A 27,981-nucleotide genomic window follows, 5' to 3' on the forward strand; every position below is an offset into this window, starting at 1 on the left:
AAGTGTGTATTTTACTATATTTTTGAATTAAAAAACTTTAGCGTTCCTTAAGTCTGTTTAACCACCCTATAATCCAAGTTCCTAGTTCTTAATGTATTGTATTGGCATGGCATAGAAAGTTGCTCATTCTAATATTTTATTTAAAACAGAACAGAAAGTACTTCTTCACAGCATGTACAGTAATACAGGTATGTGAACAAAAAGACTAGAATTCTAGATATGTCACACACATAAATCACATCATCCACAGATAACCAAAAAGTACAGTGGAGTAAATCAGCTACAGTACAGTAGCAAAAAAATCTAAATATAGTGCAAAACCTGTTTCAATCTGGCCTCCGTTTAGTTTTGTACTGTACATGTTTATTTGCTTCTAAACACAATATGATACTGTAAAGTTTTAAAGCCACTACAGTACAGTATGTGTAAAATATATTTTTGTAATCAAAATTTAAAATATTTTTTTTCATAAATTAGCATTAATATAAATGAAGACAAAAGAAAGCTTTGATTAAAATTAAAAACTTTATGGAGCCTAATGAGTGACTCAACAAGTAAATACAATCGCCCAAATGCAGGCTGTATCTGGTCAAGTAACTAGCTGACTGTGACTAGAATACCCCCAAGAGGCTGCCAAGGGTAGGGTGGGATTGGTCAGACAAAGCTGTTTTGGCTCACAGCTAACCATGCAGTGTTGTGGCTGTTTCAGGTTTGATGTGCTATCATTAAGTGATGTGCTGATTAAACCTCCAGCCTGTGTATTAAAAGAAGAATGGTTTGTATTAGGTGCCTACACTTCCTCATTTTCCCCTGTGTGAGGTTTTGAGGATAGTGATAGCGAGACGTGAAATACAGACAATAAATATATCAAGAAGAAAACAAAAATATATATTCTGAAAAAAATAAAAGTTTTTAAATGGAGCAAAAAATTGATTGTCTAAAAACACATCTTTGTAATCTAGTGTTTCAGTTAGTATTTGACCAATTACATATAAAGTGGTCATTAAACTAGCAGTAAGAATGATACAAAATATTTTAAACACTGCCCAAGTGAAAAAAGTCCAGCACTGAGAGATTTTGTGAAGGCTTTGTATGAAAAATTGCATACCAAATGTTAAGGAACAATGGGGAAACCAAACAGAAACACAACAGCTTGACAAAACCACAATGCTTCTGCTTCACTTAAATTGACCCCCTCCCTGATCAATAACATTGTTACATTATTAATAAAGGGGACCTAAAGGGAAATGCAACTTTTAGAGACCCTGTAGCATTTCTGATACAAGGGGACATCAGATTTCTTGCTTTCTGAATGCTCCTTTTGGATTAATTGGTGATGTGCTAAATTGAGAATGATTTTATAGATTTTTTAATTATGTACAATTAATTTAATTAAATGTACTTAATACTTTGGAAGAAAACAAATACCCCTGTTTGCTAAAATCTATAGCTTATTCACATTTTTCCGAATACTGATAAAACACTATGTTTAAGATTAAGCTGTCTTTAAATCCATAGGATTTTAATTGACCTAAACATGACCCCACATTTATAGAAACTGAAGGATTGGTAACACATTTAATGCATAATTCAAATACCTTAAGCTACACAGTGACAGTTAAAAGTGTTACAAGACATTAAACCGAATTTGCAGAAAAATAATTTCAGCAATTTCAATTACTACAATGCTAAACAGTTCAAAACCAACCCTGTATTTCACTCATTTTGCAAAGAAAGTCAGTTTGCTTCGGATCATATGTTTAAATCTGAAGTGGTTTGTTCTGCTGGTTTAGGCGTGGTGGATCTATTGTACTGAAATGTGCTTACCTGGGAGCTGGTGTCTTGCTCTGTGTCTGGAACATAGGGGTAGTGGATGTAAAACATGTCATTGCGCACCATCTTCTTCCTCATCCGGCAGGGTCCTTCAGTCATCTCCAGCAGGAACTTATCCAGGTGGGATCCAATTGGTGGCCCCCAAAGGCCCCTTTCTCTCAATAACTCATACTCTATCTGAGCCCACTCCTCAGTTACATACTTCAGGGCATTCTGTTGCCTCTGCATGGGGAAGAGTAGAAGGAAGATAATTTTAAATTTTATACTGTCAACTAATCTACCGTACTATTTATTTGTTTAAGTACTAGAGAAAATTAGCTTTTTGGATCTTGGATTTTGTTTATAATTTCCCCACTATCCCACTAGTGATAAAGTTACTAAAATACATCACTACTGAGTGCTGACCATTAGATTCTGCCTATGAGTACAGAATGGTGCGGTCTCTGAATGATGCGATTTCTTACAATACCATACCAAATACTCTCCATTTTAGGATTACATACACAGTGGTAAATGCTTAATACAATATTTATCACTGGTCTTTAGTTAAATAATTGATTTAGTACTATATTTCTAAAGATGATCATTTCAGGTACAGAATACAGGAGTGAGTACTATATCTAGTTGTACTATTAAAGGGATATAAACAAAAGTTTGTAATACCATTGACTGGCCCAGTGTTTTGGCTTGCACTATTCAAAATACAACATAAACTACAATAAACTAAACCAAAAAATTGACACTTGCATGAAATATTTAGCTAATTCAGGAAAGTTAATAAAAAAAACTGATAAGGTATATGGATAGTCAGTCAAGGAAGTGTAGAGGAACAATAGGTTTATTCCATGCTAAAAAGAGAAGAGATAAAAGCCTTCTCTGAAGAAGGCTTCACAGCTGAAACATTGTGTTTTCTCTCTTCTCTTTTCAGCATGGAATAAACCTATTACTTGTTCCTTTGCAGACTACACATGATGACGCAGCTACCCACAAGGAAGTGTAGAAACTCTTTTCAAGGTTCTCTGTTTCAGTCATGTCTCAGTTCTGTACCAGTTATGTCCAACATAATAAAAGACACTTTGAATGTTTTATGCTAAGTGAGTTCACATTCGTTACTTACTTCTTGATACTCCTTATACTGCATGGCCACCAGATCCCGAACAACAGCAATGTGGGTAAACATCCACTGGAAGGTTTCCTGAAGATGGAAACTATACCAATAAGTTTGGAAACTAACACAAAGTATATATAATGTTGGATAAAGAAAACTGCACGCATATCAGCTTAGCTAAAGGACGGGGAACACGGTGAAGCATTTTTACCATTTGGTGATACATTTAGGACAAATAAAGTTAATCACTACAATATTCAGGACAGAATCTTTAAATGTTTAGAAATGAAAATTTACATGTTTACACAAAATACAACAAATGGGAAAAACTAAATGTCTAAATCTTAAAATATATAATAATATAAATACAGCGATGGCTGCGTAACTTGAAAGACCATCTGAGGCAGGAAATATTTACAATAAATTGTTCTTAATCAGAATTAACATGTAAAACGAATCATCAGAGTAAAGATGACAGTCAAACAAAAATGAGTTACCTTTTTTCTTTGTAGCTGAGAATTATCACAACTACAAAGAAAATAGACTTTATATAGTCTTTATATACATAATCTTTTAAAGAAGCCACTACAATCATTTTATGTCCTCAAACACACCATAGTATTTTATCATTCCACACACAGTGCCTTATCACTAATATGAGATCTAAAGTTTTACACTGGATTTTGTCAGCTTCGCAATTCACTCTATGAATCTATTCCACAGACCTGAGCAGAGAGATTACTTTTATTGAGCCCGCTTTCTTTCCTATTGCGCCGCGCTCCTGTCAGCTTGGACAGGCCGAAGCCACTGCTGACTCTGGACAGCTTGGACTGTGAGACGGGAGCTATGGCTTCTCCCCGGCTGATACTCTTCTTCTCATGGGCTGGAGAGGAGCACACAGCAGACAAAACAGTATAGAAATATAGGTTGAAAAAAAAGTCATCTTAAAAATAAACCATCTATATTCCTATCAGACCTCTACAAGTCTATTTTTTCACAACTTAGATTAGACACGTGTAGCTAAGTTTTTGCAGCTCATTTAATTTAAAAAGTCCGATCAATCCTCAGTGTTACTATTCAGCTTTCAAATTTCTGTTTCTTTTCTCATCTCTCAATAATGTCCTGTGAAAATTCCAGATTATGTCTATATGAACCAACAAAAAAACCCATACTTACATCTAGAAAATTTTAATTTTAAAAGTTTCCTTTTGGGAAATTCAGGGGCACATTTTATTTTGCAGCCAAATTTTGGAAAAATCACTCTCACTGTCTATATTGCCTACTGTATGTCCAAGTCAGCAAACTAGGTTGCTGTACATAGCCAGCAGCCATATCACCCTGTAATGGAGAGCATACACTTAACAAGGAAAAGAGGTTCTAACTGCATTAAAAAAAACTAGTACATACAACTCAAGAAACTTGAGTATTTGCACAGCTATTTTCAGCAGCCATATCAACCTGTAAGTTACAACTGGCAACCCACTGAAGCTAAGCAGGTGTGAGCGTGGTCAGGACCTGGATGTGAGACCTGGGAAAAACTAAGGTTGCTGCTGTAGGAGGTGTTACTGGGGCCAGCGTGGCGTGCTCACCCTGCAGTCCATGTGGGTCCTAATGCCCCAGTATAGTGACGGAGACACTATACTGTAAAAAGGCGCTGCCCTTTGGACGAGATATGAAACCGAGGTCCTGACTCTCTATTGTCATTAAAAATCCAAAGGCATTTCTCGAAATGGTGTCACCCTGGCGTCCTGGCCAAATTTCCAATTGGCCCTTATCAATCATAATCCCCATCTATAAATTGGCTCCATTACTAATAGCTGATGTGTGGTGAGCGTTCTGGCGCACTATGGCTGCCGTCGCATCATCCAGGTGGATGCTGCACATTGATGGTGGTGGAGGGGAGTCCCCATTACCTGTAAAGAGCTTTGAGTGGAGTGTCCAGAAAAGCACTAAGTGTAAGCAATTATTATTATTATTATTGTATCTGCAGTATTCACAGGAGTTTAGAAACACAAGATTACAATTTCTTCCCTTTAGAAACCATCAAGAAATTATTGGTTTAGCTGGTTTGCGCCTAAAGCTGCAATAGAAATCTAGATCCCAGAGATTTTAGTTATTCCCATAGATAACTAAAATCATCAACAGGCTCATTTCAGAAACTCATGTTTTACTTCATGTAATTCATCGTTCAAATGAAGGTTAAGATATGGATTACAACAGGATAGTACACCAGGTTTATCAAGCAGTACACATATAACATTTTAAATACGCTATAAAATGCAAAATCTAAAATTGGACTTTTCATAGCATGCAATTTACATTAGGATTAGCATCTCTAAAGAGTTCTTTTTTCAACAAACAATATATTAGAAAATAATTACAGAACTAACCTAGATGATTCTGCCAACTCTTAGCAGCTGCCTCTTCTATGTGGGCTCGTGCAGTGACAATATCTACATGGCCACGGTCATTCACAGGCAAGGGCACTTTGAATATTTCTTCCAAGGCTTGCTTCTTACTGAGAATGAGCTCAGTCCAAACTCTGTTCACTGCTTTCAGCAGAAGTTGACGACCTAAGATAAACAGAAGAGAACAAAACATAAAAAACATTTCATTTAAGTTGTCTAAATTTCACTCTAGTTGATCAAGCAAGAACTTGTTTGAAGTTTTATTTTAACTTTTCAATGTACATCTTGGATATAAGGTGACACTGTACATCATATCTTTATTTGTTTCAGAGAAGATATTATGGGAAATTTCCAAATATTTATTGAAAAATCCAATTGGGCAAACAAACCATCTGACTTATCAGTTAATACAGTCACTCTGACACAACTTTGTATAGGCCTCTACACTCTTGTGTTTCATGATCTTTTGTCAAACATATGGATTTTATAAACCTCTGAAAACATAAATGTTCAGAACAATAATGTCCCAATTCTCCGCTTATCTGACGATCAGTTTTAAGGTCCTGAGAAAAGCACCACAAAAATACTGCAGTACTTCAAAAAGTCCTGTACCCATACTGGACTGCTTACGATGTAGATGTCCTACATTGTGTCCTAATTTATGTTGCCCTAATTCAGAAGTTTACCTTCACTGACATCCTGGCTGTGTGGCCCATCAGGTTCAATGTCAGAAGGCATCATGATGTGCCATGTAGTCATTCTAGCTTCGGCTTCCAGACCAAAGCCATCAACGCTGCTAGTGAAAACAGAATTTTAGCAGTGACTTCTCTATCCAGAAAGCTGCATTTGTTTTATCCAGTCATTAATGCAGAAATGGTAGGACACTTGGGCTCTTTAAAAGCTAAGAATACATGATAACTAATTCCAAAACAAAATTTATCACAAGCTACTAAAATCACCACAAAAACTGTTTAATACAAAAACAAAAAATGAAACGTATTATTAAAATAATTCTCAAAAGGTATTTTAAACTACATTCAATTTAAATTCAATTTCAATTTTTGGTACAAATGAAAAAGAACATTATGAAACCTTGTGACTTGTTTTCAAAAATGTTCTCTGTGTTGCTTTAACACAGCGAGATTCTCACCTTCCCACATGGAGGTTGATGAAACAATGAGCCAGACAAGCAATGAACTCCTGGTCATGGTTGCCTGGGCCCAGGATGAGGTTGCGGTTGACAGTGAGCACACGCAGAGCGTCCAGCAGTGCCACCTGCTGAGGAACGGTCTTGTGTGGCCGGGAGAGCTGGTAGAGGATGGTCCTGTTCAGGCAGTGATAGATGGGGTCCAGGGATAAGCCTTGAGATCTCCTCTTAGACTTCATGGCAAAGAGAACAACAGAAAAATACTTTTGTTGAGCTTTCAAGGTAAAAAAAAATCTTCAAAGCTAAGGCCCTTAGGAATGCAGCATATTTGGCATAATTCATTCAATAAAAAAATAGCTTTGCTTAAAAAAAAAAAGATGCAACATGGAAATTGGATAATCAGACCACAACTAAGTGAAAATAATTAATCAAAATTTAAGTTATGGTTGTAACAAAAATACATACAGTATGTGGTTCCAAAAAAATCCTGTTTACTGTAATCCATGCTTTCTGATCAGGATTTCTAGATACCACTTAATGAGAATCATCTGATCAAATCTCATTATGTTCACATAGATGCTGTAATACTCTAAATGTACCGGTATTCTCTTATTCAAGGTACTCACTACATGTGTATACAAACTTTAGGTTTAGTTAAAGGAACTCCATATGTTAGGAAGACGCGTGCAGCAAAGGCATGGATATGAACGTGAGGATTAAACTCCTTACAATTCAAAGGAATAATCAAAAGATTATTCACATATGTTTTGGATGTAAAAATAATAAGGGAGATTCTTCACCATAAATAAGCAGTTTGGTTTTAAATAAGCTATATGTTTAATTGGATTTGATCAGAATGGAAAAAATATTAAATGCAAACAAACTTCCTAGGAGCACACATTGAGGAATTTAGATATACAGTTACAAGAAAAATGTTGTGAACCCTTTGGAATTACCTGGTCAAGGGTTCACATACTTTTTCCAACCTAGACTGTGAATGATTAAACAATGTGTTCAGTGCTGACAAGAAGAAGTACAATTGTTTGTGTGTTATTAGTTTAAGCAGATTGTGTTTGCCTATTAGTTGAAGATCAGACCACATTTTTATGAGTAATTAATGCAGAAATCCAGGTAATCCCAAAGGGTTCACAAACTTTTTCTTTCAACTGTTAATGTTTAATTTGCATAACAACATAACATCTTTCCTCATGATAAGTTCAAAGTTTCAATTTCCTCATAAGAATTTTATAAAGAATTCATGTGACATCCCACACTATGCATAAGTGAGACCGAAAATGTAAATTGGAGCCACAAGACACAGAAATGTAAAAAAGAAAATGATTTTATTTCATAATTCTTATCCTACAAGTTAAGATCCAGGGCCACAACAAACAATTCACCTTTTTCAATGTAATTTTGAAAAGAAATACAGTAATCTCCTGCTATATGCAAATTTACCTAATGTGATTAAGAGTATCCATACTGAATTTTCTGTACTTATTTTACCTTGTACAACCTTGTATCTTTCAGCTTGAGAAACATCTGTAAGCTGTGGTGCATGCATGCTTGAGAGATTTCCACAATGTCTTTCACATTCCTACAGTGTTCTGCGCATATTAGTGGGCTTTGATAGTTATTACTATTTGATTATGCAAAAAAGTGTTAGTAATAGAGATTTCCTAAATAATGTGATAGTCATTAGGTAAATAATAAATAAATGAGGCTCCACAGTGTATGAGAAAGGACAAAGAGTCCTTTGTTGCTAAGCAACCTAGATGCGTGATGAGCTTAAAAGAAGAAAAAAGTATAAAATACTTGATAAGTTGCAGGAAGGACTAAGCAATACTGTTTGAAGAAAGATACAAGATGTGAGAAAGGGGTTAACTGATTTCTTTCTGCACAAAGACTTCTTGTGACACAAGACATTCCATGCTTAGGCACCTTTGAGTTATGGCAGGGATGGGAGTTAATCAATATGAAATTCAAAGTGTAAGATAAAGACCCCCCCCCCCAACTAAGGAAAGATAAAACTGACCACTAAAAGTGTTCAAGGTCTTGGGAATGTCCAAACACAGGTGCCCCCCCATTGCTATGGTAACAATTTGCGGAAGGGTGAAATTTGCAATATAAACTGGAGGTTTTGTACCTATATTTCGAACAATACTTTGGTCTTATTGTTCCTTGCATACAATAAACTCAGTTGTTCAAACTTCATCTCAGGTTCTAGTACTTATTTGTCTGTTACTACATGACTTGTTACAGTGTTTTTGTTAATTAATCTACAACTCGTAAAATAAAAAAAATGAGGAAGCTATCAGCATGTGTAAGAAGTGGAACAGCAACATTGCTTAGGGTCTCGTACATGTCACATGACCAATTTAGCGTCATCACAACATAATTCTTATGTTTATGTCAGAAACTAATTTAAAAACTATACAATATGATTTCCAGAATATATTATTTTACTTACTCTGATGGCATTGTTTCACTTTATTATAGACATTTTAATTAGTTGAATATTGGTTTCAGTTCCCCTAACCCTACTTTTCCTATAAGACCTTAAAAGTAGGGTTAGGGGAACTGAAACCAATATTCAACTAATTAAAATGTCTATAATAAAGTGGGGAACTGCAACACTATTTTTATACTTTGGGGTTAGAAAGAATTGGCATTGATGAGTTCAGGTGTGTGCAGCACCATATTTTCAAATTCAGAATTAGGCAACAAACCTTCCAATAACATGATGTGGCCCTGTTACACTGTAAAGAAGCAGGTTTGTGAATACATATCTTTTAATCCGTTAGAAATATTGTTCTCGAACCAGATTTGCCGAAAAATGGAACTTACTTGTTAACTGTGCATACACATCACATTGGAACATTTCTGAAGTAAAATGGCTGCTGCACAATCTGAAGTTATTTGCTCCTACATCGCATTAAATGAGTCATTACAGAGACTGGTGAGCAGAAAGGGGCAAATTACATGGCAATCAATTAATTAGGTAGTTATGACTTGAGTGGATATAAAATACAAGTAACAATCCCCTGGACCAGAGTTGTACTTCTTTCATGTACATTAGGTATTAAGGAGAAAGACTTTAAGCTGCTTTCTCTTGGACTGTTAATAGACAACTCAAAGGATTTATGTAGAATGGTATGTCAAATGACAGCAGCAGGAGTTTATAGTCTTGGATGCGAGAGCTAATCTTTTGCACACTGATTTCCACTTTGTATGATTGAAGAACTCCATAGTGAGTACGTTATTGTGACCTTTCAGCTGAATATCCAGCATGTGACTTTGGTTCCCGGAAAAAAAATTATGGAGCTTTTCTTATTGCCTACACAAACCTGTCTAAGTGATCTTCCTGGCTGACATCTACCAAGTATTGAGACATTTTGTAGGAATGCAGCACTACTGGCGTCCACTGACTTTAAAATGAAACAGCATCAATCTGAATAAACTGGGAGCTGTAGGAAGACACCACTGGACTGGTGCTTGATGCTGGTTTCTGATAGATCAGGTTTCAGGTTTCTGATTCAAGTTTTCTGGCCTTCAGGCTGAGATGTTTCTCTGAGCAGAGACAGAGTGAAGCGCTTCCTGAAAAAGGGCTCACACAATCATCAAGAGGCGTAAACAGTATTAAATGGAGAATAGAATAATTAGGAGGACTGATTGGAGCATTGCTAGAACATGGGACGTATTGATAAATGACCTGAGTGTGTCTGATTGCAATTCCCCGTGAGAATGTTGCTGTTTCCTGGGGCTACTGAGGACTGTGTGCTCTAGGCTGACTGGGTGTGACAAGTAGGCTTTGGTCTTGCTTTGGCATTTACTCAGAATCATGCCAGGATAGCATGAATCTCAGCTACTTTAACATACTGAAACATCACTGTTCATCTGCTGTCCGTACATCATCACAGAGCTTGTGTACTTTAGGTAAATCATATGCTATGGTGACCTGCTTATTGTCTGACTCATATGAAAAAATAAGAACTGCTGAACTGGTTTAAATGATACACAATGAACTCCTTACGTGCAACAATATTTTCAGGAACACTAATATACATGGGCTTCTTGGTATTACAAAGACAGCTGGTGCATCATAATAAAAGAAGGATTTTAACCCCATCCATTAGTACAACAGCATCCTATCTGATGTATATTAATTTTAAATGTAATGTTCAATTACACTTGTTTACTTACTTAGTTTAATCAAACTGCATACATACATAGCTGAACATACATAATTTCTTGAACTGTCACGTTAAACTTCTTATTTAACATTCAGAAAACCATGCTATGTATTTGTTTTTTCAGAGCAAACAAAAATCTGCCGATTCCTCTAAGTCAAGCTGAGACTAGTTTGAGTGGTTATGAGAGTTTCAAGGTGTTATAGACTTATCCAACATGTAAAACAAACTACTATTATGTTAATGATTTAGTTTAAAGCTCCATTACACTTTACACAAAGGTAAAAACAATTACATTTACTTCTATAATCACCAGTGAAAACTGACAGTCTGTTCTATTTTTTCAGTTTCAAATTACATTATCACATTTGCTTAATTTCTATGCAATTGCAGTATACAGCTAAGCCTACTGAATTAAACAAATTTGCTTATCAGTGGGAGGCTTGTGCCTGATTAAATAAATCTGTCACTTATTAGTTTATGAAAAAATGAAAACTAGAACATGCTGGGATATTCTCTGCGGTATAAAACGTGAGGTATTTGTTTACAGATGAGTCCACACCAAATGGCTTACAGCTGAAGATTTGGTATTTTAAAGCTGAAGAATCAGTAGAAAAGTCAAGAAATTTAGTTGTCCTGTGGCAGAATGTGTATACTTAAGGAAATATCAAAAAGTAATAGAAATTTCTTTGTAATGGAAAATGACAAAACAGATGGTATGCCTAATAAACACTGATTATTTTTAACAGTACCCGTCTGTTTATCATATATTTTGCTAAGAAAAATATTGCGTTTTCTACATACAGTATAACAATAAAAAAAGAACAAACGCAGCAACCCAATGCCATTTTTCTTATCATTATTCTTTAAGAAAATTTCAGGAAATGAACGTAGCCCCAGGCATTCCAAAACCAGACCTCAACCTACCTGCCCAATGAGCTGGATGATAAACTCCACCACCAGCTTGGACTCCTTGTTAAACATCCCTTGCCACAGCTTGTCCACCACACGCTGGGTAAAATAGAACACGTTGTTCACCAGGACATGGTAACTGCCACCACTTGTGATAGGCAGTGATGCATCTTCTCCTGAAAAAACAAGTAATTAAACAGACAAACTTCACATCACATTCATGAAAGACTAAAACATTAGGGAGGTCAGACAGAGCACTAAGTCTATATACTGTAAATACCACAATAACTTTAGCCTCTCGTAACTGGTAAAGCAAGCGATGATAACAAAAGAGAACATTTTACTGTTTCCATAAATCTCTGTTCAATCTCCAGTTCTAACTTTTACAGATAATTAGAGATATGTACATTACATAAACAGTAAACCCTGAATGAATGATGAGGATCTGAATCCACCACACAGTTTTTCTACAAGAAACAGCCTTTCAGTCTTTGCATAGGCCTGATACCAGTGATTTGCAATGCCTGTATAATTAGGTATGGGTCTACTAAAGAAAATACTAAACAAGAGAAGAATGTTAAATATAATTTGATCTAAATTTTATACATATTTACAAGCAAATAATTCAGGTCTGAGCAATGGGAACACTTAGCTGAGGTCTCTCAGGTGAAACACTACTCAAAATCTACGTTTGGAAAACAGCGACTGAATAACCACAAATTAGCAGAAGCCACACTGTTTTTTTATATTCCTCATTGTAATAACATGTGTAAGAGGCTGTATGAAACAGAAACTATATTTTCTGTCTCTATTTAAAGTTATTCTGGTATGTTAACTTGTCATGCTATTAAATAATTTGATAATATGTCATAACATGGATAGCATTTTGCTGCTACAGTTATTTCAACCCATACCAACATATTTCATCACATATTGTAAAGGCTTTCTTGAAAGTGCAGGACTGTTAAACGACAGTTTTTTTCCATGTTTTTTTTTTTCTATTCAAAAAGCTTCCATTAAACAAACTACACCATTAAGAAGCCATCCTTTCTAAAGTAAATTTGGAAAATGGTTATGATTGTTAAAAAACACAATATCATGGTTATTTCTGGTCATAGCTTCTCATGCTGATTACTTAAATACTTTTTAACAAGGTATTTGTTAATAAATAAGTGTCTGTCCAGCCATAGACTTACCTAACAAGACATCAGCTGCAAGAAGGTGCTCCATAACACTGTCCAGGATATAAGACTGAAACTCCTTCTGTTGGGTTCTTGTTGATCTTTCTGGAGAAGCCTTCAAAAACACAGAAATATTGCTGAATCTTCCACTTGCTCAATAAACACCAATTCTACAACTGTCCTTATTTTATTAGACAATTAGATTTGGCAACTTGTATGACAGAGTTTCCAAAAAAACTGCATCTTATAGATACATTTTAAAAGTAATATGCTGTAACATGTAATACAATAAATTGCAAAAGCATTCACCCCATTCCAATGAACACCCATTTGGTTGAACTGCAAATAAAGTTTACACATTTTTACAGTGAATTTTTTTCATCTAAACTATGGGTGAAATATTAGCAAAAATTGCTCCCAAACATAAAAAAAACGAAAAACTAAAATACGTTGATTGCATAAGTACCCCTCAAACCCGAGTCAATAATTAGTAGAAGCACCTTTGGCAGCAATTATAGCCTCACATCTTTTTGGGTAAGTACCTACCAACTCCTCACACATGGTGCAACACTTGGTGTTTTCTTTGCAAACTTGCTCAAGCTTGGTCAAGTTTGTTGGAGATTGTTGATGAACAAACAATGGGCCTGATCTCATTCAAGTCATAACTTTGACAGGGCTACTTAAAATATTCACTTTCTTCTGTTAAGTCACCTTCATTGTAACTTTGACCTTGTGCTTTCAGTGATTACCCTGTCCCAGTTCTCTCTCACTGCAGTAAACCCGGGTTTGCAGTCGTCTACTACCATGGCAATGAACCACATTCCGATATGCGATGCCCATTGTCAGCTGAACTCCAGCCAGCTCATCATCAGCCAACCCTCATCATTGGCCCCTGGTTAACTACCAGGTTTATATCAAGGATATGTAATCCAGGTTGCATTTGGTGCTCTGACATTAAGTCAGTTTACCAGCTTACAGTGCTTCAGTCTGTCATTGAGTCCTTCCTGCATTACTGACTTTCCACCTGCATTCTTGACTTAGTCTTTAGATCTTCCCTTTGTCCTGATATTATTTTCTGATTATCTGTTACCAAACTCTGACTTTGACTCTGATGAATCCCTTAATCAGCATGCTGCACTTGCTCCAGCCGGGTCACTGCCACCTCTGTACAACCTGAGCTCCATCTGTTCTAGCTGCTGCCTGTCATTTCTCCATCTACCACTTCAATTGCCTCTCATTCATCCCGGCTCTGGAACTTGGATTCTTCAGCCTTATTACTGATGTGACTCACACCCAGTAATCAGCTGTGTCATTACAAGTTCTAAGTGTTTAGCAGAGTGCATTGTTTCTCTCAAATTTGTCTGTAACTTGCTCCTTCCATTTTCCTCTCAACTTCTCTGTTCCTGTAGATGAGAAGCATCCTTGCAACATAATCCTTCCAAGACATCAAATGGCCGTGACTGGCACAGATGGGCTTTGCCATTCTGCAATACAGGCCAGCATCATGGAGTGACAAGGATATTGTTGACTTATGACATTTACATAAAAGTGTTACATTTGACCATTCAAGTTTTAATTACTGAGTGACAATGTGCATTGTTAAAAATACAGATTATGAAAGTAGAGAATTACCAAAAACAGACCAAGAGGGTTGATCATTAAGTAAAATTAATAATCATAACACCCAAATTAAGATTTTGCCAAGAAAATATCTAAACAGTGATATAATTAGAGGCACCTGAGTTATTTTCTGGCACGGCCTTGGTTAAAAAAACAACACAAACTAAACAACACTGACATACACATATAACTTACACGTCACACTATTTACAAACACGTTATCTCGACTGCCAACACCCTGACCAACAACAGAATACCAAGTATTAAAATCTATATGAAGTCTAAGGCACAAAAATAGAGAAAAACAAGCTTCACATACCAAACAGAATACCACTTAGAGTTAAGTATCTCTATATATAAACCCAGATGCTAAAAGGTGTATTGGAAACCTATCCACCAATTCCAAAAAGTAATCCTATAACCGTTTAGTTAACCAAGGTAAACCAGAAATTCCTTTGATCGGTTTGTCTCAGAATAAAGTAAACACTTTCGTTCTTATCTTTTTCTGAAGCTCCTGAGAATTACAAATGTTGACACTAGCTAGATGCTTGACTATTGTCCCTAGATTCTTGAGAGACCTCAATAGCAGCTACCAATAACCATAACAGGATAGATAAGCAGTAATTAAACAAAATGGGTTGAAAGAGGGGGAATATTTTTGCAAGGCAATATAATTCCTGAATGTTAACAGGGATGTATAATATTTAATTGTCATTTGAAAGGACGTCCATACACTGATAATCAATATTAGGTAGTTACATGCATTATTTAAAAATAGAAAAATAATTATAGTCATTCAAAAATTGTTTTAATTATCTCCTTATAATTTTCCAAACTCAATGTACGTAGAGCTATAACAGAATGTCAATGAGACGTAAACTGAAGGAGTACAAAACTGACAGTTTACCTCCAGAAGCAGGTCAATAATCGGAGTCTGTTTACTGGCCGGGGTCATGCACAAGTTCTCCATGATCAGCACCCTCATGAAATCAAAGACATATTTCTTAGCCGGATGATTGGTCAGGTAGGTTTTGGAGCCAACATTGCAGTATTCAGACTGGCTCCTGTTCATGCCAGTGTCGACAGCAAAGGCTTTAAACTCTTCAGCTGGAGAGCCAACTTCATCGTCCAGGTCGCTCACCTGCAGAAACACAAACTTTGTAGATTTGCACAAACACAGCTGCTTTAACACAACTGGAAACACAACACACACTGGAAACACTGAAAACGTGACAAAATAAATAATTACAATCAAAGCATTTACCATAACTTCATGCTAAGCTTATTTTGGTTATAAACAACATATGACAGCAGCTACTGTATATAACCAGACTCTATGATTGTTTTTTTTAGGGTCTGAATTATGAAAGATTTTATCAGAAAATAACAGATACTCTGAACAACCTGTACAAGAAACTGCTTTTTAGCAACTAGTGCATGCAATATGTTTCCTCTTCCGTGAGTTTTAAAGCACCATTAATTTGAATACATAGGAACAAAGCACTTCTAATTATATCATCTTCTTAAAGGATAACATACCATCTCTGAGTACGGTCTGATATTGAACGGAAAGACAGTCGCTGCCAATGCACAGAGGAATTCTGGGCTGATCCACATCGGAGCTAAATCTGGCACATTATGATAAAGGTACCGAAAGAACTGCATCAAAGTCACAGGGTATTCTCTAAGCCATGAGCCCTCCTCCTCTGACTGCCATGGCTGTAAGACAAAAAAATTAATTTAATTTCTCAGTCCCACAAAATACACAAATCTCAAATTTGCAACTCATTCATTAATCTAGTTAATAAAATATTTCAATTAAAAGGTATTTCTAACCTTTTAGTTAAAAGCCACATATTCCAATATGCAATTGCTAGTTTTTTTATGAATTATGCTGAAATTTGCTCATACAGCATCATTATGGTTCTGTCTGCTGATCAACGCCATTACCCCACTTCTAAAGAGATAATAGGAGGCATCAACATTTTTCTTTCATGATAGAAAGATAGCTCCAAATTATCAAGAAAGACAAATGTAGGTCTCCTCAGTGGCTCAAATGGTAAAAGCACTTGCTTTAAGTGTAGGTTGGGCTCTGTGATCAAGATGTCATCAGTCTGAACCTAGGCAATGCTAGTTGCTGGCTATGACCAGGATTCCCAAAACAGCAGTACATAATTGGTTCAGCACCAAAAAGCGTAGGATTGGGAATAGTCTGATAGGGTTCTCTCAGCTCTAAATGAATCAGTGACCCCTGCGACTCCTCAGGTGCTTGCAGACTTGGTAAGAAAGAATGATTAATCAAAACTAACATTAAGTAAAGAACACAAACATTCACCTATTAACAACCTTATGCAATTAAGTATTTTACTGCACTACAGTACTGGGCAGTTAATGTTCCTTTGTTGGGGCACTTTCTCAACAAGGATTTGTGAATGTCCAGACTTACTAAATTGAGCATACTCCTGAGCATTGCAAGCAGAAGAAAGGCAGCCTCTGTGCAGACATTGTGAATGGATCCCACCACAGCCCCACTGGAGGCTGGAACTCCGAAGATAAAGGTCCAGATTGAGTCCAGATCAAACTGCAAATGAAAATCATTTTAACACACCTGGTTACCTGCTGATGTTTTTTACATATGACAGTTCAACTCTGAAATAAAAAAATGTTATTTATAAAAAAAATAAATTATTGTAAAGTGCAGAAAATGAACATTAGAGTATGTCCATCAATCCTAAACTGGCTTGACTGAGTTTTAAACAGGCACTTCATGTTGTATGTGACATCTCAGGAATACCTGAAAGATGGGGGATAACATTATCAGGAACAGTCATTGGGCTATAAGTGGAATAGCTACTCGAAAAAAAAACCATGGTAATAATATAGGGTGACCATATCTGAACTTTTGACTATAAAACTTGCTGGGAACACTGTTGGAATTTGGGACATTTTAGGGGATGAACCTTTTGTGTTTCTGCTCCCAGTGTTCTCTGGAAATTACCATTTCCATCACAAATTAAACTCACCTCAAACTTTCACTGGCCTTTTAACTTTACTACATACAGTATGTATTGTTATAAGTATAAGTATTGTTATAAGGAACATTTGTATCTGTTTGACTTACATTTGGGAACCCTTAAATGTTTGCCAGAAAGAAGTTGATATTCAGAATTTATGATGTGGGAAGGATCTGATATAATTTTTTCTGCCTGTTTGAATACGGCTTTTTCAAAGATTGTCTGCAGGGAGGGGTGCTGTTTCACTCCCATGACCTTCAAAGCTGTTTGGATGAGACTGGTAATTTGAGATCTTAAATGAACTGCTAAATTACCAAACCACACTGTTATACCATATCTGATAATGATCTCGATTACAGTATAGTAAAAGAGTAGCATTATTTCCTGTCAAACCCCAAACACTCTTAGTCTTCGCAAGAAATATAAGAGCTGCTGAACTTTGGAGCAAACACTCTCAACATGAGTAATCCAGCACAGGTTACCGTCTATGTGTACTCCTAAGTACATATATGAATCAACGTGAGTGATAGGTTCAATATGAAGATTGGCAACTGTCTTAAATGTTCTCCATTTGTAAATAATCCTTCTCACTGCAGAATTTTGGATTTCAATTTCTTTGGAAATGGCCTTATAACCCTTCCCAGATTGATGAGCAGCAACAATTGCTTCCCTAAATTAATTGCTGATGTCTTTTCTCCTTGGTATGGTTTTAACACACATCTGAATGCTCCAGACCACCAAACTGCCAAAAACTCTGCTTTTATAGAGGTGGTCACACTTCCTGATGACCAACTAAGTGCATTTGATAAGCACCACCTGGCTGCCAATTACCTTCTTAATTCCTATGGAAGAAGTAAGGGTGTACTTCATTTTTGCATTTTGGCTCACTTTTTGCTGAATAAATAATGACATAGTGAAATCTGTTATGTGTTGTCTGTTATCTGAGGATAGATTTATCTAATTATAGAAGTTGTTGAGGACCAGATGATTGTTATTTATGCCCTGATATGTAAAACCATTGAATTTAAATAGGGTGTACTTTCTTTTTCACATGACTGTATTTACTACTTTTTTGTGTGTTTTCCTTTAAATGTATGCAGAAGGCTGTGCATTTAACACATATCAATTGCTACTTCCAATTGTCATGACTGCTAGCTTTAAAAAAACAACTGTGAAAAACTGCAAGGGTCTAAATACTTTTGCATAGCACCTTAAATACAGTATGTGGACGTACTTGAAATTAGTTAGAATAATCAATTGGAATAATAATACAATTGGTATTGTGACATTTTTGTTAGAATGAAAGGTATGGTACTAACATTTACCTGCAGGTTCTCGGGTAGCTCAGTGACAGGCTGCTGCAGAAACAGGGCCATGAGCAAGAAGTAGAGGTCTGGCACATTGGTGTGTTTGGGCAGGAAGGTCTGGAGCACAGGGAACCCAGGGAAGTGACAGGCATCCCGATTAATCTCCCTCACTGTTGACCGGCCTCCAGCACTTCTGCCCACATTGAAACCTGGGGAGCAAAAGGCACAAGATCAACAACCAAGAAAAGGTCTGTCACTCTCTTGGATGGCCTGTATTATTGCATACTTTTGACAAATTGTAATTAGATCTTCATGAAAATCTTAATAAAAGATGTTATACAAAGTAACATAGGCAATTTAATTAGCTATATTCTGCTACTTATAAAGCCTCTTAATTATTTGAGAAAATACTTTAATTAAGCATACTATCATGTATAGTGGTAAGAAATTGTAATTCACTTAATTATATTGGGAGCTGACAAATTTTGTTGGCACTGTATCAAAACCCTTTGTACTGCCGTGTTTCTACCTTTTAATTTATATTCACTTCTGTGGTTTTAGCTTTGGACTTTATACACTACAAAATATGAAGTCAATTGAAGGCTGCCACCTTCCTTTACAGAATCTTATAAATATTTTTATATTTACAAATAATCTTATGCAGTAATTAACTATTTTGTAAAATAGTACAGGTGGCACACTGAATGCTTAATACGGTGTGTTTGGACTTTTGGCTCTGTGGTAGAATTCTCACCTATTAGTTTTTACTGTGAATTTGTGTGAAGAGTAAAATAAATCTGTCTCCAAAATCCACAAGTTGCTTTTTTAGCCTTAAAAAGGGAAAATTAGCAAACAATTACATTTTCTTAAAAAGGCAAATCAAATCTTTAAGATTGGTGATTGTTTCATAACACCACTAATTTTAAATGTCTGTAGTTTATTTTTCTTTTTAATACCATTTTGTTATTCTAGATTCTAATTATAAAACAAATATTATACATAGTGTCTTTACAAGAAGTAATTTAAAGAAAATATACACAATCACAAACATCAATTTTTGTTTTAAGGGTTGCTGGAAAGTGGTAGAACTGTTTTTTTACTCCTGCCATTGACAGTATTCACGTTTGCTAACACATTAATGTTCATTTTTATTACTAATTAACTAATTATATTATTTCACTATTTAACATCCTGGGATGTAGAATGAGTAAAAATGTCAATACGGTATACATATTATTTCCAATTTTCTATATTTGTTAAAAATAAACGTATGCCCTGTCCAGAATCGAACCTGGAACCTCCCAGGTGGTATACAAGCACTTTACCATTGTACCAAGGCATTACTCATTTTGGGTAAGCATCATTACAAACTATGAGCATTTTATTTTCCATTACAACAATAACAACAGCAAAATGTAGTTTAAACAAACATATCTAAACTAATGCAAATGTTTACAAAATAAGTGGAATAATCTACCACTACCAGCTATATACATATATTTGTATCCATAAATTAATGTTGTTAATGACATTTAGAAACAATTCTTATTTTCAGCTACCAAAATTTCTCATGCTCATCACTACTTGGTTACATGCTTGGGTGCGATTTTCAGCTACTGGACTTTGGGAATAATATTTCTCCTCCATTTACAAATTAAATAAGGCTAATGACTTCACCATCTAACACACCATAAGTGCCACCTATTGATCATGGCAATGAGTCTAACATGGCAATGAGTTCTACAGCGTGTTCTGTGTGGCAACATCTTTAGTTAAGAATGATTTAGTACACACTGTATTTAAAAAGGAAAATGTCTGCTTGTGTTGTTCAAATATCAGAGAATTCAAAGAGGTAAAAGACTTAAAAGCATTAATATGAAGTCATTAAGCAATAAATGATCTGTGCTTACCTAGCACTGTGCCAATTTTGTTGGTGAGGACTGAGTCAGTCTGGTCCAGCCATCCACCCCCAGACAGACCTTCTTTGAAGCGTGATAGAATAGTCTGGTTGCTGAGCAGGACTACCAAAATCCTCATGGCAGCAGTAACAGTAGTGGAGTGCAGGTGCTCCTCCATGAACATCAGAAGCCAGTCGAACCCAAGTGTCTTTACCAGCTCCTCACATGCTCTGCACAGAAAACACAGAGAGGGGTATTGTGCCAGATTGATGTGACCTGCTCACAAATATATTTTTAGACACTCCATGCCTTGTAAAGTTTTGGAGACACTATAGGAAGGAAAACCCCTGGCTATCAATAAATCAATTCAATCAATTGGCCAAACAATTAAGTCTTATGGTAACCGATATAGTAATCTTCTAAAGATTTCACTTTGAAGATATGAGCAAGTGTCTATAAAATCTTTAGTTTATATCTTCACATTCATCTTAATTCACAATTTACCACAGTCTACTGGCATTCTAAGCAACATATTTAGCTATTTTCACGTCTATAATTAACAAATACTACAAGTAAACACAATTACACCAGCCTTTTCTTGTCCTGTCATTGTATCGTTGACCAAAAGTTTCATAACACTACTGGATTTAAGAGCTCACTTACTGTATATTAACAGTAGACTTCTCTTTGCAAATGAAGAGCAGTTTGAGTAAAATGTCAAGGAGCCTATTTCTTAACAAGATAAGGCTGGCAGAAAGTAGGCCTCCAAAATCATCTTCATTTCCTAATGGCAAAAAAGAAAAACTACATTTGCAAAGAACTCTTTTTATTATTTTGGAATGGTTAAAAAGTAAGTTCTACATTGATTATGTATATTTTATTGAATATGAATATATTCAGTGGTAGGTACAGCAGTGAGGACATTAGCTTTTATCAGTGACACAAATGGTAAATGTGGCATACTGAGATGGTGATTAATCTGAATTGTCAGTTCACAGATCTTTGTGTGAATTGATAGAATAATGCTACACAAAGTAATTAACAATTATTAAATCTAGACATACATTACCTAAGGGATTTAACAAATCATCTTAATAATATTTGGAAATATTAAATCTTAAATTTGATATTCATTTTATGTTGGTATATAAGTGTACACTTTTCAGAACTCTTAAATGCCTACCTCCATCTATTTTCTCTTCATTGTTGACCTCCATGACCACAAATTTCTCACAGACAGCAAAAGTGGGCAGAGTGGAGGAAATGAACTGGCCAAACCTGTATAAGCACAGATGTACAACAATGCTACTGTCACCCTTGAAAAAGCATGGACCAGTCACATTTTGTACAAAGTGTCGACAACACTGCATCACTGGAAAATGTATTACTTCAATTGAAAAAAGTATTTTTTAAAGCCTTAATCTATGAATAACACCAAAACCAGACATTATCCAGTAACAAATCTGAAACATGGCACTCGCTAAAATAATGCCAGATACAAACTACAATCAAGAACATTAGAATAGCACTGGGTTTGTTATGTTAGAGCATGGTATGGTTTACCTGAGAAGATCATAGCTGTTTGGGAAGCCCTGTAGAAGGAGACTGAGGACATTGCTGATCGCAGCTATAGTAGGCTGGGAGAGAGAAGTATCTCGAAGGGTCAGCAGCAACTTGGGAATGAGCTGGAACTCTCTCATTAACTTGGCATTTTTAGCTGCCTCACTGAGGGAACAAAATTATATGGCAAACACTGAATATTGAAAATAAGCCTATTACTTATAGCTGCACATTTACAAAGTTATTAGGAAAATGAAAATAGCTTGTTTGAAGCGGGTATGTGTCTTTGTGATATTTTATTAAAAAGGCATGTCATAGTTGTATTTCAACAACAGGCTGATCAACACGGGGACTACTGGGTAATAGTTCAAGTTCACATTTATTTGTCATTCTAGGCATTCATAAGTACACAGAGGAACGAAATATCGTTCGTCCTGGTCCAATGTGCAAATACAGACAGGAAACTGACATAGATATTGTTGATAGGATACACATAGTGCAAAGTCCAGATGGTGCAAATTACAAGGCAATACATAGTACAATATACACAATACACTGGAGGGATTTAAAGCCTGTTTCTGGAATTGGGGTGGGTGCGAGTAGATTCCGTGGTGTTGAGGAGCCTGACCGCCTGTGGGAAGAACCTGTTACAGAGTCTGGTCGAGCTAGCCCGTAAACTGCAATATCTTTTCCCAGAAGGTAGGAGGGCAATCTATATTCAAAAAAGTATTTTTTCAATGCCTTAATCTATAATAGTACACAAAAGCTATATCACCTCGCAACTCACAACTCACAATTGGCAACCCACTGAAACTAAGCAGGTGTGAGCCTGGCCAGTACCTAGGACACCTTCTGGGAAAGCTAAGGTTGCTACTGGAAGAGGTGTTAGCAGACCTTCTAATAATCTCCATCTATCAGTAGGCTTCACTGATAGCTGATGGGTCATGAGTGGTGCCATTGCTTCACCCAGGTGGATGTTTCACATTGATAGTGGTAGAAGGAAGTCCCCATTATTGAATTAGTTTATGGATTATTATAATAATGGTAGTGTGTGGCTAACGTTGTAATAAATACAATTTGTACATCTGCAATATATACCTTGCACCAGGTTGCCGGTGCTGTACTGTAGGATTCTGTCAAAATAACTGTTACAACTACACACCCTTGCCCAGACCACAACACATGAACCTCTCCAGATACTAGTCAATTAGGACATTGACAGATCAATGCCACACTTGCTAACATCCAGTAGGGCCGTGTTTGGGGCTTTACACACCCCTTAAAGTAAATGTTACAATGTACCTCTCCAGCCCACCACTCCCACCAAAAACTATTAGAATATTGTAGGGGTGCTGGTCAGTCCAACTCAGACTAGTTTCCCTGTGCTGACATTTCAAACCCTGTGCCTGAACTGGACAAGAACCTAATGATGTCATGGGCCAAGTAAACAGTGAAACTTATTTCAGGATTCATTTAAAAAATTGACTGCTTAAAAATATTATAGAAGCGCTCTAAGCCCATAAAACAACTTCACAACAAAGATATGGTGTGGAATGCAATTTAATCTGCTGCTAGCACACAACATGAGAATTGAATTTAATAAAGTATGTGACAGAAACACTGTGTAATAGAAATATTATTTAATTAACCAGTTAAATACTTATGGGATGTATTGAACTGGTATCTGTGCTACATTGTTGGAAACAATTAAAGAAATTATTAAGATGTTGAGGAACTCATGTTATATGTTGCCATAGTCTTTAGAATTGGATATTTTTTGGAGACTACAAGAAACCAGAGATTACTAGCTGCGTTAAAACACTATGCGAGCAGCATGAACAGTATGAAGGCAGTGTTCTCTTGCTAAGTGGGACATTCTGGTCCCTTTCTTTAAACTTTGTTCAGTGTGTTTTTACTCTTTGATTTGTGCCAGGCTTGATATTTAACTAGTTAAATCATAGAACCTGGATCCAATCAACTAATGATTATTTAGTGACTATGCAAAAGTCAAAGTCACACAAGTGTACCATGGTCAAAATGCTATCAAACAATGACAAGATTCTACAAAGTATGAGATTCTATTTATCTTTTTTTCTGGCTTTTCTTTCATGTACAATTCCCTGACAAGGTTATATTTATTTATAATAATATAATATTAATAATAATATAATAAGAGCAAGATAATTGGAGTCACATTATGAAGGCAATAATTATGTCAGCATATGTATTGTAATTTAACTCTGTATTAAACTAACTAATCTGTAGGATGTTCAAAATATAAATTCTATTAATATTCAACTTCACCGTAATTACAAATAGCAGAGTATGCTCAGACTTAGAACCATAAAATACAAATATAAAATAAGCATTTAAAAAATCAAAACACCTATTGAGATACCCACCTTGACTCAGTTAAGAGTTCAATGAAATGCTCAAACAACGACAGATGCAGTTCATACGGAGCATGAAGCCAGACCTGTGAGATAAACAGATATAAAACTAAGCAAATGAGAAATCAGAGACTGATACGATATACAGTAACTGAGATTGAGAATAACTTTTCACAAAATGCATTTAATGTGTATCAATATATTTAAGGTGCATATCCTTTTCAAAAGTATGTTTTAACAAACATTCATGAATTTAAGATTTGTATCCATAAACACTGAATTGGACACAACTGGCTAGTTAGTTATTTGATCGTAATATTCCTATAAACAAACATATGATGAGCTGCAAAACCATCACTCTTCACTAATATGTGTATATGCAGTATGGTCCCTCTTACTTCTGTGTAGAAAAAGCCTGAATCGCATATGGAGAACCCCACCTCAAAGTCACAGAGCAGGTCCTGAAAAGCTGTGGAATTGGGAATGATGGAAGTTTCGTGACCACTGTCAACTGTGCCCACTAGGGAAAAGGTGAGGTGAAGAATATGGCTGTTCAGAAGGGAACGTTTCTTCTTCAGCAGCATTGCCAGTAACTAAAGCAGGAAAAAAATAAATTCTTCAGTCTAAACACCAAACTAACTCAACATGTTTCTCATACACACAGAGAATAAACTGACCAGGATGGGAAAACCAAAATACTGCAAAACAATCACGGTCTGCATATTATAAAAAGACATAAAAGCCTTAAGTTTTCCAAATCAGAGGATCAAAACCAAACTCAGGGAATATGAACATGATTTATGAGGATGGAATGAAGGAACCTAAAGAGAAATTCACTGCAAAACAACAATCATGTATAAGTCATACCAAATAGCAGTTCCAAATGTATTAGGTCATTTTATAAGCATTTGTTCCAAAACATCCCCATACTGTTGCACTGCCCATTAAAAAAAAATGAGTCTTCTCAGTGCAGCCTCCTGAGCCATAAACAAGACATATACCGGTATACTGATTTATTCAGACATTTCATGCCCATTGCAGTACTAGTGGGTACACTAAAACATCCATGCGAAAATAACTCAAGTATCAGACTTTTACCAATACAAAAAAAAACTGTCTTCTGTAATACAGCAGGCCACATTAACATGCTAAGGAAAAAAAAAGTGCCTCTACAGCATACATCATCACACCTGTTTTTGTTTCTTCAATACATAGTTTAAAATAGGAGTTTGTGATTACAGACCAACACTTTTATTTCTTGTAGGAAAGTTGCATGTTTCATATAAATATATAATATAAAAATTAGATCTGAGAGCCTGTCCAAACATGCCCTTAAAAACTAATTTGCTTCTAGAACTATAAATTGTAGAGTATCTTTCCACAATACGTATTAAATATCACATGCTCTTGTCACAAAAAAAAACTCCTCACGTACCAACTCTGGATGCTGAGCATTTATTAAATATATCAGTTTTGCAAGTTTTCAACCAGAATGGAAGGGCTTAAATGTTATTGCATGGTGAAAATATACTTCTAAACTCCACGTGTTGTTTGTGTATATGCTGTAAATAAAACTGTTAACTAAAAAGAAAGTCAGTGCATTGTATCCTAACCTACATACTGTTTTATGTTGTGAAAAATGACTAAATTGTTGTTAATGCTATTTGCATTATGCTGTGTTATGAGATCATTTTTTGGTATAATATGGAGTTCCCAATAACAACTGTACCATAACGCATTGTCTAAATTACCTGCAGTTATTTTTTTCATCTGTTTTATTTACTCACATTATTAAACATACTGGGCTCTATATTCAAAACTGAAAATGCTTTTAATATCAGGCCAACTAAACACATACAGCTTAGGTAAAATCTATTACACAGTCTTGAATATGGATGTTTAAAATCTAGAGTATAATGCAAAATATTGCTGCCTAGCTACTGCATTGTGCAAGACAGTGTTGGCCCTGTATTGTTCACAGTACAAAGCTTATGCTGTTTCCCCACAAATGTTTAAGTGTGTACAGATGCTGTAATGGCCATGATGCGTCAGAATACATCAGGAGAGGCACATCTCCTACTCGTGGTAGCAGAAGGCATCATTTCTGGCTCATGAGGCTCTGCTGAGAGAACTGTTATTTTAAGATTGGCAGTATGTGGCATTACAGAAGTGTTTTGGATCCTACAGTTATTATACAATGACCTTATATATTAGAAAACTGCAAATTGAAATGATATAGGTTTGATTTTTGTGTTGTACCAAAATTTACCTTTGGTCTTTCCAATCTTTCTAAACGTCGAGTACAACCAGATCAGACTAAGCTTTACAAAAATTTAAAAGGAATGTGAACCTAAATGAATGTGACCCTAGTAACTATTTCAAATTAAGTTGAGAGAGCAAGACATGATGGTCTGTTACACTCTGACGGTATGAAACACTTTTAACCATGGGAAAGATAAATTCTCATTATAAATCATTAAGCTACATTTGGAAGTACACTGTTCAATCTTTTTATCTTTCAATTCACAATCGCTGAACCTGACGCTGAGACACAATTGTTATCTTAGAAGGAAACAGCATGTTAAGTTAAAAGGTCTTTTCAATCAAAGTTTTCTCATGTTCATAAAATGCTGCACATGAATAACTGCTACATTAATCAAACAGTACAAGAATTTTAGGCTCTCCTGATGCAAGTGTGTTACAGAATGAATACGTTTAACTTTGACATACAGTTTGGTCACACTTGATATCATTTGCATTGCAAGAATTAAGGTACCCTAACTGTAAAACAGATACAACCAGATAGCAAAGTATAGTTTTTATTGTGGCTGTTCTAGTAGTATACTGTATGTGAAAGGTGCTTAATTAACAGTATTGAGCTCTTTTCTTGGAGAACCACGACCATGTAAGTAATCTTCACATCTTGACTGGCTGAATCTAGTCAACAAGTAATTTTTTGAGTAGTTAGGCAAAAGATTCATTCAATCAAGCGGAGTTCTCAGATAAAATAAGACAAGTGACCCTGCATGTTCTTCAGGCCATAAGCTAGCTGTTCCTGAATGTAGAAGCATCTACCTATCTGAGTAGAGATGACCCTTACTCTGCTCCAACAACATATTTTAGTTCTGTTCTAGAGCTGCCATCTACAATTTGCTCCAGTGCTCTTTAAAACAATATGCACATTTCCTTACATCAGATCAAATTTTCCAAATTACAACACTATTACAATAAAGAATATTCCACTACAAGTGAGAAAAGTTTATAATTTTCCTAAATTGCATAACGTGTATTAAATGTTGTCAATGTGCATCTATCTTTAACCACCAGATGGCCCTATACTATAACAACTACCAGTATTATTTTCTTTTGAACTAAACTCATTTGACTTAAAATACACAGAAAAGAGAACAAAT

The 27,981-nt window shown here is 35.7% G+C and overlaps 1 protein-coding gene across 7 annotated transcripts in view; it reads right to left on the reverse strand.

The window, feature by feature from the left end:
• Positions 1-27,981, reverse strand: part of wdfy3 (WD repeat and FYVE domain containing 3) — a 166,052-nt gene that overhangs the window by 28,239 nt on the left and 109,832 nt on the right. For 4 of the 7 annotated variants that reach the window (XM_015364893.2, XM_015364898.2, XM_015364870.2 and 1 more), the window contains 18 exons: positions 25,009-25,161; positions 24,581-24,654; positions 22,182-22,343; positions 21,802-21,896; positions 21,282-21,402; positions 20,631-20,848; positions 18,733-18,929; positions 16,846-16,980; positions 15,939-16,118; positions 15,307-15,540; positions 12,795-12,894; positions 11,614-11,774; positions 6,500-6,729; positions 6,036-6,145; positions 5,332-5,514; positions 3,667-3,824; positions 2,951-3,028; positions 1,828-2,055 (listed from right to left, as the gene is read on the reverse strand). In XM_015364893.2, the coding sequence (XP_015220379.1) occupies positions 1,828-2,055; positions 2,951-3,028; positions 3,667-3,824; positions 5,332-5,514; positions 6,036-6,145; positions 6,500-6,729; positions 11,614-11,774; positions 12,795-12,894; positions 15,307-15,540; positions 15,939-16,118; positions 16,846-16,980; positions 18,733-18,929; positions 20,631-20,848; positions 21,282-21,402; positions 21,802-21,896; positions 22,182-22,343; positions 24,581-24,654; positions 25,009-25,161 (2,817 nt within the window). The remainder of the gene's footprint in view (positions 1-1,827; positions 2,056-2,950; positions 3,029-3,666; positions 3,825-5,331; positions 5,515-6,035; positions 6,146-6,499; positions 6,730-11,613; positions 11,775-12,794; positions 12,895-15,306; positions 15,541-15,938; positions 16,119-16,845; positions 16,981-18,732; positions 18,930-20,630; positions 20,849-21,281; positions 21,403-21,801; positions 21,897-22,181; positions 22,344-24,580; positions 24,655-25,008; positions 25,162-27,981) is intronic. The other 3 variants (XM_015364903.2, XM_015364880.2, XM_015364884.2) reach the window with 2 other exon arrangements.

The sequence above is a fragment of the Lepisosteus oculatus genome, chromosome 3 (genome assembly GCF_040954835.1).
Source record: "Lepisosteus oculatus isolate fLepOcu1 chromosome 3, fLepOcu1.hap2, whole genome shotgun sequence".
NCBI classification, from domain to species: Eukaryota; Metazoa; Chordata; class Actinopteri; order Semionotiformes; family Lepisosteidae; genus Lepisosteus; species Lepisosteus oculatus.